Here is a 12,288-nt window from a genome sequence, read left to right on the forward strand (position 1 = left end):
GCATGGTTAAGATTCACCTTGGAATGTTGATATCCAACACTGGAGCACATGAATTCAAGGACTCTGCTTCCAGTTCCTGCTTGCTGATTCTGCACATCCTGGGAGGCAACAGGTTATGTATCAGTGATCAATGACTTAGGTCCCTGCCAAGCAGGAGATTCACTAAGATCCAGGTTCCAGGTTCCTGTCTTTAACTTGGCCCACGAACCAGCAATGGATATCTCTCTCCCTCTCTCTATCTCCCTCTCTCTCCCTCTCTCTCTCTCTTTTTCTCTCTCTCTTTCTCTGTCTCAATTCTGTCAATGAAATGCTGTGAAAGGAAGTGTAAAATGAGGACTCATGATTTCAATTTGGAAAAATAAAACCAGATCCCAGAGAAAAAGCACAAGAGAGGGTGAGGAAGCAGAGGAGTAACCCAAGCATACAAAACTCCTACATGGAATTTCACCATTAAGGAGAACATGGGATCTTGGGAAACATTTTTCAAAGCTGAGGTGAAATTAAATCTGTTTTACATGCTGATGGAGGTAGTCCAAAGGGGAGAGAAGGAAACAGTATGTGTGTAAATGGGTGCACCAGGAGAAAGATGGGGTCACCACTGCAACACAAGGGGCTCAGGGCAGAAAAGAAAAAATAAGCAAGTTATTTTAGAGGCAATCTTGTATTCTGAATGAAACAGGAAAGAGCTCATCAGCAGAGGGTGAGGAGTAGAGGGAAAGAGATGGAGTTGGAGGAAAAAGGAGAAGGTAAAAACTAATGGTCTGGGCAAGTGCAGAGTCTGTGAAATGGGTGCATTCAAGTTGGGTTTCCCTATGCAAATGCAATGGAGTGGAAGAGGGCAACAGAACTTAGAGTCTGCAAGGGAGAAATTAGAGGGACAAATATGACAGCTTAGCTGAGTGAAGGACATGACATAGGTGATGGGCAGTAAAAACGTGTATGTCCAGTGGTTTGAAGGACTGGAAATGCTGAATGAAGCTTTGAGAGTAAAGGAGCTGGGAGGGTAGGAAATGACCCGTGGAGAGAAAGAGGGTTGAAGTCAAGATGTCGGAAGTGACCTGGGAGTGGCCACAGGACAGCGGTAGCACAGAGTTAACAGCTGTCATTTTCCATCCTGCAATGCAGAACTGGAGGAGTCTGGACAGAGGTGTCCACCGTGCTTGATCAACTTGGCGCAGAAGTATCTCATCTGGGAGTGCTGTCCCACATGGATGACGCTCAAGAGCAGACTCTTTGACCTTGTGACAGACCCCTTTACCGAGCTCACCATCACGCTGTGCATCGTGGTGAACACCGTCTTCATGGCCATGGAGCACCATGACATGAGCGACACATTTGAAGCCATGCTGCATTACGGCAACATCGTGAGTAGCTGCAGCAGGTGCTGCCTGCAGGAGCGTGGCAGGGGCTCTGTGGGAGGCAGGGAGGGTGCCTCTGTTCCTCACCATGCTGATCTCATCAGCTGAGGAGAGTGGCAAGTGTGGGCGATGCGGGAGTCCAATCTGGAGGACCCAGGCTGAGCTGGTGGAAATTGCTTTGGGATGAACAAGCACATGCAAGTGGATGGAGAGAGCCCTGAGCAGGAGGCAGACTCCCGGAACCCCTTCACAGAGCCTCCAACAGCCACTTGAGTCTCTCTGGCCGCCAGCTGCCTCCATCCTGACGTAAGGGATAAACAGCACTTTCCTAGCTCATGGCAATCCAAGCACTTGGAAGGTTCCTTCCAGTTTAATTACTTTCATAGCTACAATTAACAGTGGTTCTGATGTTCAATGCTGCCATTTAAGGACAGACAGGGTGGCGACGCAAGCTAGAGGCAGGGTGGGGGGTGCGGCGGGCGAGGGGTGGGAGGAATGTAAAAACAAAAGCATCGGGATGTCAGAAATGTTCTTTCACATCTAGTGTAGGCATGATTCTACTTTCAATTTTCCTGCAATATTTTCCAGTATTATCTGCTTTCAGCATGATAGAAAGAAAAACAGGCTGAGTAAAGGGTCTCCACAGGAGAGCAGCATCCCAGCCTGCTCCTTGCTGCAGAGTAACTTACAGCCAAGGTGACGTGAGCACCCACTCAAGGCAGACACGCTCCCCACGGCTCCTGGGGCATGACTTCATTTTATTTCCACAGCAGTCCTCTATGCAGTCTGCACCCAAACAGACTGACTCCAGAACTCACACTTCTTAACCTTGGGTATAAACCACCTCAAGGGCCTGCTGCTATGACACACATATTTATGTGTATATGTGAGCATGTATGAATGCCCATGTATACACACACAGGACAACAGGAAGTTGGGCACCCAGATGCACCAGGACCATCAGATCTTCCAACTCCCCAGGGACTGCAGGTTCAGGGAATCCTGGAAGAAACTTCCCTAATAACCCCCACCTCATCCTCCACTTCCTCTAAGCACTGAGGAATCCACCACAAACACCAGAACACTGTAGAATCAGCATGGCTTAGATGCTTAGATTCTGGCAGCAGCTGAGCTAAACTGTCACGTTCTACTTAAAGTGGATGCAAATAATTATACTGAAATATTACATTGGGCACCATAAATAGACACAATCAAAATTACAAGAAGCAAGTAAATAGAAACATCTTTATTTCAATAAATAATTACGACTAGGCAGTTGGCTTAGCAATTAGGATACTGATTAAGATGTGCCCACATCCCATATTGAAGTAGCTAGGTTTGAATCCCTGAGCTGGCTCCTGGCTCCAGCTTCCTGCTAATGAAGGCTCAGTTAGGTGGGCCTCTCCCACCCACGTGGAGATCTGGACTGTGTTATCTGCTGGTTCCAGCATGTCCCAGTCCCATCCATTGTGGGCATTTGAGGATTGAATCAGTGAGTATGATTCATTCTCTCTCTCTTTCTCTCTCTCTCTCTCTCTCTCTCTTTCTGTGTGTGTGTGTGTGTGTGTGTGTGTGTGTGTGTATGACCAATATAAATAAATACAGCAGATGTGAAGAGGAAAATGGAAACAGAGTGGAATGCTTACTTACGTAAAGTAATAGAAGACCACACAGTGCCTTTTGAAACTGACTCACAGGGACCGACACCACAGCACAGTGAGTGAAGATACCACCTTCTTTGCTGGCATCCCTCATGAGTGCTGGCTTGAGTATCTGCTGTACCACTTCCCATTCAGCTGCTGGCTGGTGCACCTGGGAAGTGCTTGGGCCCCACCACCCACATAGGAGACCTGGATGAAGCTCCTGGTTTCTGACTTTGGTATGGCCTAGCCTTGCCTGTTGTGGTAATTTGGAGAATGAACAAGTGAATGGAAGAGTTTCTCTCTCTCTCTCTCTCTCTCTCTCTCTCTCTCTTTCTCTTTGCTTTTCAAATAAATATTTTTAAAAACAGATAGAAGTACTAAATAGACCTTGGAACCCCCACACACCCTCGTGCCGTGGTTGGAGAAGCTGAAGGATCATAACAGAGCCAGGGGTGCCTGCATCGAGTCTGGTGCTTGGGGAATGTTAACTCAACACCAAACTCCGTAGTCATCACCATCATCACATGACAAGAGCACTGACAGAAGTCGAGTATTCTGCCCATGGTCACACAGCTGGTGACATGAACCACAGTTGACTTGGGCCTTGGACCTCAGTGCCCCCAGTACACACACACCCCACTAGCCTCCTGCAGAGGCCATGAAGAAGATGCTCTGAGTGCCACAAGTGCAAGTCTGTGGGACTAGGCAAGCCCCTTGGTTCTGAGCTTGTTGTCACAGGGGTGGATAGTCTGGGATCCCAGGTTGCAAGATGTTTCCATTAGAGTATACAGAGGTGAAGGACAACCCTGACCTTAGCCTTTGCTTTCCTCATCTTTTCCTCCACGCTGCTTGTTGCATGACCTGAATCTATCTTGCCCTCTCCCACTGTTAGAATTCTGTTTAAGGCAACTGGAGACATTGGGAGCTGAAAGGCATTGTGCTCTTGTTTCTGTAAATCACAAATATTTATTCATGACTTGCTATCTGCCAGGTCCTAGGATAAGAGCTGTGCATGAATTAGTTTGTTGTAAACCCCAAAGGCTCAGAAAGGCAGCATTCCCTGTCCAAGCTGACCAAGCTAACTAACAGCTGAGCTGCGATTCTTGCTGGGTCTGTGTTGCAGTCCAGCCTGTGCTGTTTAGGCACTGGAGCAGACTAACTGCCTCAGTTGACTCAAGAGCTGCCCTAGCAGCAACCCATACATTTCACTCCCACTACCATTCATTCAGAAAAAGTAAAGTGTGAGTTCTAATGCAACACCCTGGCACTGGTTTAGAAATTCCTTGATCCTGCCCCATTTACTGATCCCCTCCCCAGTCCTCAGGAGAGAGACAAAAAGTAAGATGAGTTTGTTTATAGTGAAAACATATCATGTTCACCCTGCCCATTTTACAGTTGTTCTCCCCGCTACCCCACAAATTCCAACCATGAAGAAAACCTATTTCCATCCACAGGTGTTCACCATCTTTTTCACTGCTGAAATAGTCTTCAAAATCATCGCCTTCGACCCCTACTATTACTTCCAGAAAAGGTGGAACATCTTTGACTGCTTTGTCGTCACTGTGAGCCTGGTGGAGCTGGGCACCCCCACAAAAGGTGGCCTGTCCGTGCTACGCACCTTCCGCTTGGTAATGCTCTCTCTCAGCAACCTCTGGAAGCCCCTTCCTGCCCCTGAATCCAGACAGGTTCACCTGGAGGAGATACACCGTTCTTTGAGCTTTCCACAGGCCAGCTTCCCAAGTCCCTTCTGTCCCTGTAGGAGGGAGACCGGGCACAGGAGAGACCTCTTTGAGCTGGGGTCCTCACCTCTGCCCCAACACAAGACTTCTGAATGATACCCTGTTCTCTCACCAAGCAATGAGAGCAATGACAGCTATACCAGTAAGCATTTCATGTGTTACACACAGTGCTAGAACCCAGATGGAGGCCTCATTCTCAAATGCCCCGGTGCCCCAAATCCCCAGCCTGAATGTCCCATGTACCCCAAAAGCTGCCCATCCTCAAGTGCCAAAGCACATCCAAACTCAGTTCCAGGACTTTCCCACAGGTAGTCTCTCTCTGGACTCCTTACCCATAGGCCATCACTTTTTCAGAGCTACAGTTGTCTGCCCACCAGTCAGGTTCCCCAGAGGAGAGTTGGGGTCACTGGTGTTTCCCAAGTCCTCAGTACATTCACAGGAATGCGGTGCTCTTACTGATTCCTAGGAGTAGCAAAAAGCCTGAAGAGATGGCCTGACCAGTTAACACAACCCTTGTCTCGATACACTCTCAGTTGCCAACCAGAAGCCCAATCTCTAGCAGTAGAGAGAAAAAACCCAAGTGTGTGAAAGAATGGCCAGTGATTTCTCCAAGTGCAGCTGTAGGTTCTGCCAAGAGCCAGATATCCAGGGTCTAAGAGGTTGTATGACTCCAGGATGCCACGCAGCCTACATGAGGGCCTAGGTCTCAGGATGGGACTAACAAATCAGCACCAAGGCCCTCTACTTGCTTGACCTGACTTGTGGTGGCAACCCAAGTGCCTATAGCCTTGAAATGGAGCTGATCACAGGCAATGTGCTAGCTCTGGACATGGACCTCAGAGCAAAAGGCAGAGATGAGTCTTCCCTGCTGTACCGGACAAATGCAAAGCCCCACACCAAAGAGAAGTAGCTATAGAGAAACCAGTGTGACTTCTTCCTGCCAGGCTCCCCAGTCCACCAACAAAACAGAAACCCAGGCTTTTGGGTGAACAAATTTAATGTTAGCTACTAATTCCATTTGTGTATGAAAATAACACAACAGAGGCTCAGTGATGCCTGTCCTGAGACCCAGTGTGTCATGTACCACTAGCTGATCTCATCTGCCTAGACAGATCTGTCCTCCCCCATCCCAGGGAGAAAGCAGAGGGGCCCGACCCTTGACTCATAATCTGTAAATGTCAAAGCAAAATTAAGTCACATTTCAGAAAAGCATGTTTCTTTAAGTATCAAACCATAAGCCAGCAGTTGGTGTCAGGCGTCCAAGTACAGTGAGTTCCCTGATAAAATGTGAACATGATTGGGGAAACAGAGGCTTGCTGGTATCAGGTAGATGTGCTGCCCATGAAGTGCAAAGACGCAAACAAAGTTGACTTCACAAGCTGGGCCAACATCATTGTCCATGTGCATGGTTCCCTGCCAAACACCCTCTTGAGACAGGGGGTGTCTATTCATCTCTGAACTTGGCTCAGATTTCATGATCCACCAATGTTGTTAACATTCGAAAACAGAAATCTTCCTGCCTTTCCCTTCTGCCCTTGCAGGTGCATGTGTTTGGCAAATCCATACCCTGGGGTCCAAGCCAACTCTTTCACTTTATGACTGCATCCAAGATGTGGACATTACTGGAGAAGAGCAATACAGCTCAGCAGGCCAAATTCCCAGCTTTAATTGACAGGCGAAGTTGGGAAGATTGTGCAGACAGCTCCCATATAGCATCTACACCTCAAGAAACACACACACACACACACACACAGGGTTTCTCCTACCATCAACATTTTGTGTTAAGCCAGCACATTCATTGCATGTAATTCTTCAGTGGCTCCCCACATCAGGGCTTCTCCTGGCCTAAGATCTTGGCACACTGGTTTCTTCTGCCTGTGCAGATTTTTCCGTGGGCTTCAGGGAACTCATCTATGCCCCACCTTGCGCGTACAACTGAAGTGCCGCTTCCATGGAGAGGACCTGCCCGACTCTCTCTGCCAGGAGTCTCCCCAGATGTAACTGCTGGGCTCAGTGAACACGGATCTTAAAATTCTGTGAGACAAGAAGCAGAGTTTTCTTGTTTAGCATCCTATGCCAAGATCCAGAACACAGGAAGGAGCTTAGTCAACACTGTTGACAGATGGAAGGAAGGAAACTGAAAAAATGGTGGAGGGGGGGCAGCGGGGGAATAAGAAGGGAGACATGAAAATTCCGTGACTCCCTTCTCAATTTCCACTTCCGCCCACAAAATAGCATCCCTTCTTGCCCTGTGGTTAAAGGCCTCGCCCCACTAGCCAGTGGGCTGACCCTTGTCCCTATGGACTTCGTTATTGCAGCTTTGAAAATGAGCCTGGAAGGCAAGTGTGTCACCTCCCTTTCCATCTTCAGAGATAATATGGCCCACATGCTTTCCTTATTCATGTTAGAATGAGCTTGCTAAGTCACACATCTCAGATGTGTCCTTTTCCATTGAGACTACAATAACATATAGGTCAGTTTGCCAACAAATGTTATCTTTCCATTATACAGTTTTTTTGACTTAGTGAGACAATATGCTCTCCACTGCTTGCTACTTCAATGCAATTTTATAATTTTGCTAGAAAGTTTTGACAATTTGCCCCATAGGACCTCTCCAAAGTTTTTACAACTTTTTAATAGACACATAAAATTGTGTGTATTGGTGGGATGCCATGCAATGCACACATTGTGTAATTTTTAGAACAGACCAGGATATGTGTATCTGTCTTCTCAAACACTCATCATTTAATTGTGAAAATACACAAAGCTTTTCTTCTAGATCTTTTTAAATATATAGTACAGTGTCATTATCTGTAGCCACAATAATGCTGTCAGATACCAGGAGTTCTTTTTCCCCAGTAACTTAGTACCTGTTATCCAGAATTACCGCGCACCCTCCCCTCCTTGCCTCCCTTTACTGACTCCTCAGCTCTGGTGGTCTGTATTCTACTTGCCACTTCCATCAGATCAACCTTTTTAGATCCACATATGAATAGGAACCTTGCACATCTTTCTAAATGTCCTTTTCTAACCTCTTTTGGCTAACATTTTAATCCTTGGTTTTCACATCCAGAAATGTGTCTCGCTAATTCTGATGAATTAGCTAATATAATCTTTTAAATGTTTAACACAATTACATCTTGTACAAATAATGAGTTCTGCTTCTTGTCTAACCCTTATATCATGTGGTCCTTTTTAACTACTTTATCAGGCGATTAGGACATTCAGTACACACTGTTTGAAAGGAAACGGCAATAACTGGCATTCTTGCCATTTTCCTGGTCACAAAGAGAATGATTTCCTACTTCACCAAGAGTTGAAAAAAATTAAAAATCCATATTAATTTAGAAAATTATTTTTGTTTAGAATATTTATCATGGGTAGATGTGTAATCTTACTAGACAATTGTCCCATGTATAATCACTTGAGTCTTTAATCTGTCAAAATGATTATCTTAATGGATTTTCTAAGGTTAAATCAACCTTGCATTAGAAAATTCAGTTCGCTAATAATTTACTGAAGAGTTTTACATCCAAACTGGTAAGTAGTATTTGACATTTAACTTTCCCTATTTGCAGCATTCTTGTCAAGTTTTAGTGGTGAAGTATCAAGGTTATGGTAATCTCCATTAAAAGTCAAGAATTACCCCCTCTTTTTCCTTAATTCACTCTTTAAGTAATCAGTGGAACTATTTGTTCCTTGCAAGTTTGATAGAACTCCCTAGTGAAATCACCAGAGGGTCAAGATTTCTCATTGCTGCTTCAATTTTCTTATTGGTTACACATCTAGTCATGTTTTCTAGTTCTCTCATTGGTTTCCTTTCTTATCTAAATGTTCACGATTGCTGGCAAGAAGCAGCCATTCCAGGCACTGTCGTTGGCATGCTGTCTGTGTGGCTTGCATGTCTGTAGCATGGCCCTCAGAGATGCATGAGACAGTTAAGGAGTGAGGTCCGGGGTAAGGTCACTAGGTCACACAGCATGTCCCTTCAGAGGTGACTACCGCAGGTCTCATGGGGCCCTGGTTGCTGTCTCACTCTGTTTCGTTGTGTAATCTCTCTCTCTGTTGCATGTGTTGTCATGTGTCGTGAGGTCTTCCTCCAAACTGAGGGCCAGTGCCACGCCCTTGAACCAGATCAATGAGTTAGAAAGTACCCAGTCTTATGTGTTCTGTTAAAATAACAGTGACCCAATACACTATGTTCTTCTCTTCAAAGTCTATAGTTAGGTCATTGTTTTCTTAATAATGAGTTGTGCTTTCTTTCCTTGTTTTTCACTAGTCTTGCCAAAAATCATCAATTTAATTAATTTTTTTCGAAGAACCAACTTCTGGCTTTTAATCCTGTCTGCGTCACTGTTTTCCTATTTCATATAATCCTGCTTCTTATCTTAATTACATCCTCCATTTACATATTTTGTTCTTTTCTAACTTCTCAAAATGCAATTTTCAGTCTATTTTCTTTTCCAATAGATTCACTTAAGATTTCCATTTTCTTCTAAGAACTGCTTTAATCTTTAGAATTTTCTTTATTACTTGGTTCTACATATTCCATAATTTCTACTTTGATTAATTCTTTGACTCAAAGTTCAATTACAAGTTCTTCATTTTGAAACGTCTGTAGTGTTTCTAGTTATCTTTATGCCATTGAGTTCTAGCTTAACTCGATTATAGTCAGAGAACATATGCTGAATGATTTTCATGCTTTGAGTTGTATAATTTCCTTCTTTGGCTCGATATATTGAAAATGTTCCTTTTGTACTTGTAAAGGAATATATCTTCTGTGACTGTTGGGTGCAATACTCTGTATACATCCTTCAGTAGAAAAAGTTCATTGTGTGGTATAAATGCCCTCTGTCATTGCTTATTGTCATCTGCTGCTTATTCTAGCAATTACTGAGGGCCGATGTGTAAAATATCTCCCATTCCAGTTACAGCCCCCTCTGTTTCTCCCATGTTGATGTCTTCAGTCTTCTTTTTCAAGCACACATCTATCTCTAAGTTGCTGTTTCTTCCCAGTAAAATAATGTTTTTGTCATTAAAACTGACCTTCTACATCTCTAGAATAGTTCTTTGCCTTAAAAAAAAAATCTCTTTGCTGTTATTCATTAAATACCTTTGTTTCCTTTTGGCTTAGAATGTGCATGGTGTATTTCGATCCCCTCTTGCACTGACAGTATTCACGGATCCTCAGCATTTGCATGTCTCTTGCAAAGAGCATCCAGTCAGATTTTGGATTCATATTCCTTTGTGACAGCCAGTCTTTGTCTTCTAGCCAAAATACTTCACCTACATGTTTTATTGTGATTCCTGATCTCTTTGAATAGGTGTAAATGTGTGTGTGTGTGTGTGTGTGTGTGTGTGTGTGTGTGTGTGTGTGTGTGTGTGTATGTAGGACACCTTAATGTTTAGATTGATTATTTTCCTTTGTTTTGTTTCTCATCTTTGGTTGCTTTGAAAGCTGCAAGCTCCAATTTTGTTCTTTTAAGTCTTGGCTTGGAAATGACAGAATAAGCAGAACTTAATCAAAATTTAATAAAATCTTTACTGTCCACTAGGACACCTACTACTCATTCTAGATATCCCTTCTCAGGACTTATTGTCACGCTACATATTTTATCTTGCTTTTAACCTTTTTTCCACTAACTAGGGGTAACTATTTCTCTTATACCAACAATCTCAAAAACTCAGTAGCTTAACCCAATAAAGGTTTATTCCTCTGATGGAAGACAAGCAGCTCTTGGTGGGACACCTTCAAGGAGTGACTTCCCCATACTCAAAGAAAACCTTCAGCCTTCAGAGCTGACCCCTTCTTTACAGAAAAGCAGGACTCCAAGGACTTTTTTTCTGTTTAAATAATCAGAGGGTTTTTTTTTTTTCAATTGCTTCTCTCAGTTTATTTTTCAGTACAAATCCTTTGGGAATGTAGATGCCACACACTATACATTTAACGTGATTTTTTTGGTAGAGTCCTCAGGTCCGCTTTATTCCTTTGATTCCCTATTTCTGTTCCTGCATCTTTCTCTCTCAGGAAAAATGGTAGCTGTCTCATTAATACATGATCTTTCCTAGGAGTTACTCACCTCATTGGAAAAACTAATCATACATTGCAGCTTAAATTTATTTTACTGTGATGAGTTGTAGAAAATGAAAACTATGTAGGTGACAGCCTTGGTAATATGCCACTGGAGTAATTACGTGGCAGTTTTTATTGTTGCGAACTGGTACGGTTTGATGCTTATCTGTTCATTTCTTGTACAATTTGGCTTGGGTGGGAATAGCTTACAGACACTGCAGGCCATCTCCGGCCTTACAAAAGTAAATATGCAAACTCAGAGAGTGCAAGGTGGCTTGGGTCAGTTTCTTCCCCACCTGAGGTTAGGACTGGAGAAGGGGCGGATGAGATAAACTGAGAAGGAGTGTCAGGAGAATTACCATATATGCACATCAACTTTGCTAAGCAGAAATAATATATTTGTTTCTTTGGCAAATTAAATACGGTTGTCCTATTACAAGCCAAGGCATTTTTGCCAAATGGCTCAAATATACCTCCATTTGTATTTTCTATCTTTAAAATGCTGCTTTGAAACAGGAATATGTATAAGAGCCACTTTTTTACGTAAGGCTCCAGATATATAACAGGTGTGAGATTAGCATAATTTATAACAGTTTGTCAGTATAACCAATATTGAAAACTCAAGTTATCTTCAGCATATTCACATAAATTCAGGGAGAAAAGGTAACCAATTTCATAATGTAAGTTTATTTTTGTTATTTGCCGTATTTGATTTGAAACAGTAGAAAAATTTTGTAAGTCAAATTTGAATGTCATAGTACATTGTATGTTAACTATAGCAAACATTTACATGTTTTTCTGCAGTAAATTTCTTCTAAAGTATACTTTCAATTTTTCTGTGCAGACATATGCAATTAATTGATACGTTAAAAGTCTGGGAAAAAAAGGAAGAAAGAAAGAAAAGCTAAGTGGTGTTCAACAAGTAGAGGTCTAATTCATTCCTTACTATCTGCGATCAGGATGCACTCCACTTCCCCAAATTTTCAAGGTTTCTATGTTCTGGTTCCTTACATTTCTTACAAAACAGTCAAATCTTTCCTGGAATCATTTCTTTCTTGTAATATTGTGACAAACTCTCAATTGCAACTGACACACAATATTAAGATTTGACAAACCCTTCGGAGTGACCCATTCCAAGCCTGTCATGTCAGTTTCCTTTTTGTCCAGCACATGATCACTAAGCCAATGTTTTCCAAGGGGCAATGCCTCTTTTTGCTAATTTTCACATCAGTCAAGATAAATGCAACCAACTGCAACAATCCTCCAATCGCCAATCCCAATCTTTGAGTTAAGAATGGTAGAGGTCTCTATCTCCCAGAACATCCAACAGGATGCTTTCCTGGGAGCGTCCCCTCCGTGTGATGGCTCAGATATTTAGGATGATCTCATCTTGTGATGGCATGGTATTCAGTGGATTCCTCTGTAGTGACCATGGAAGAAAAGGAGAAACACAGAGGTTTTCTGATTCCATCTAA

General features: G+C 43.3%; 1 protein-coding gene across 4 annotated transcripts in view; it reads left to right on the top strand.

Moving 5' to 3' along the window:
- The window catches only part of SCN10A (sodium voltage-gated channel alpha subunit 10), a 78,375-nt gene that overhangs the window by 42,320 nt on the left and 23,767 nt on the right, over window positions 1–12,288 (top strand). For all 4 annotated transcript variants that reach the window (XM_040965476.1, XM_040965470.1, XM_040965484.1 and 1 more), the window contains 2 exons: window positions 1,126–1,364; window positions 4,456–4,629. In XM_040965476.1, the coding sequence (XP_040821410.1) occupies window positions 1,126–1,364; window positions 4,456–4,629 (413 nt within the window). The remainder of the gene's footprint in view (window positions 1–1,125; window positions 1,365–4,455; window positions 4,630–12,288) is intronic.

This window comes from Ochotona curzoniae, unplaced genomic scaffold, assembly GCF_017591425.1.
Source record: "Ochotona curzoniae isolate NIBS_2020 unplaced genomic scaffold, NIBS_Ocur_1.0 contig_1302, whole genome shotgun sequence".
NCBI lineage: Eukaryota > Metazoa > Chordata > Mammalia > Lagomorpha > Ochotonidae > Ochotona > Ochotona curzoniae.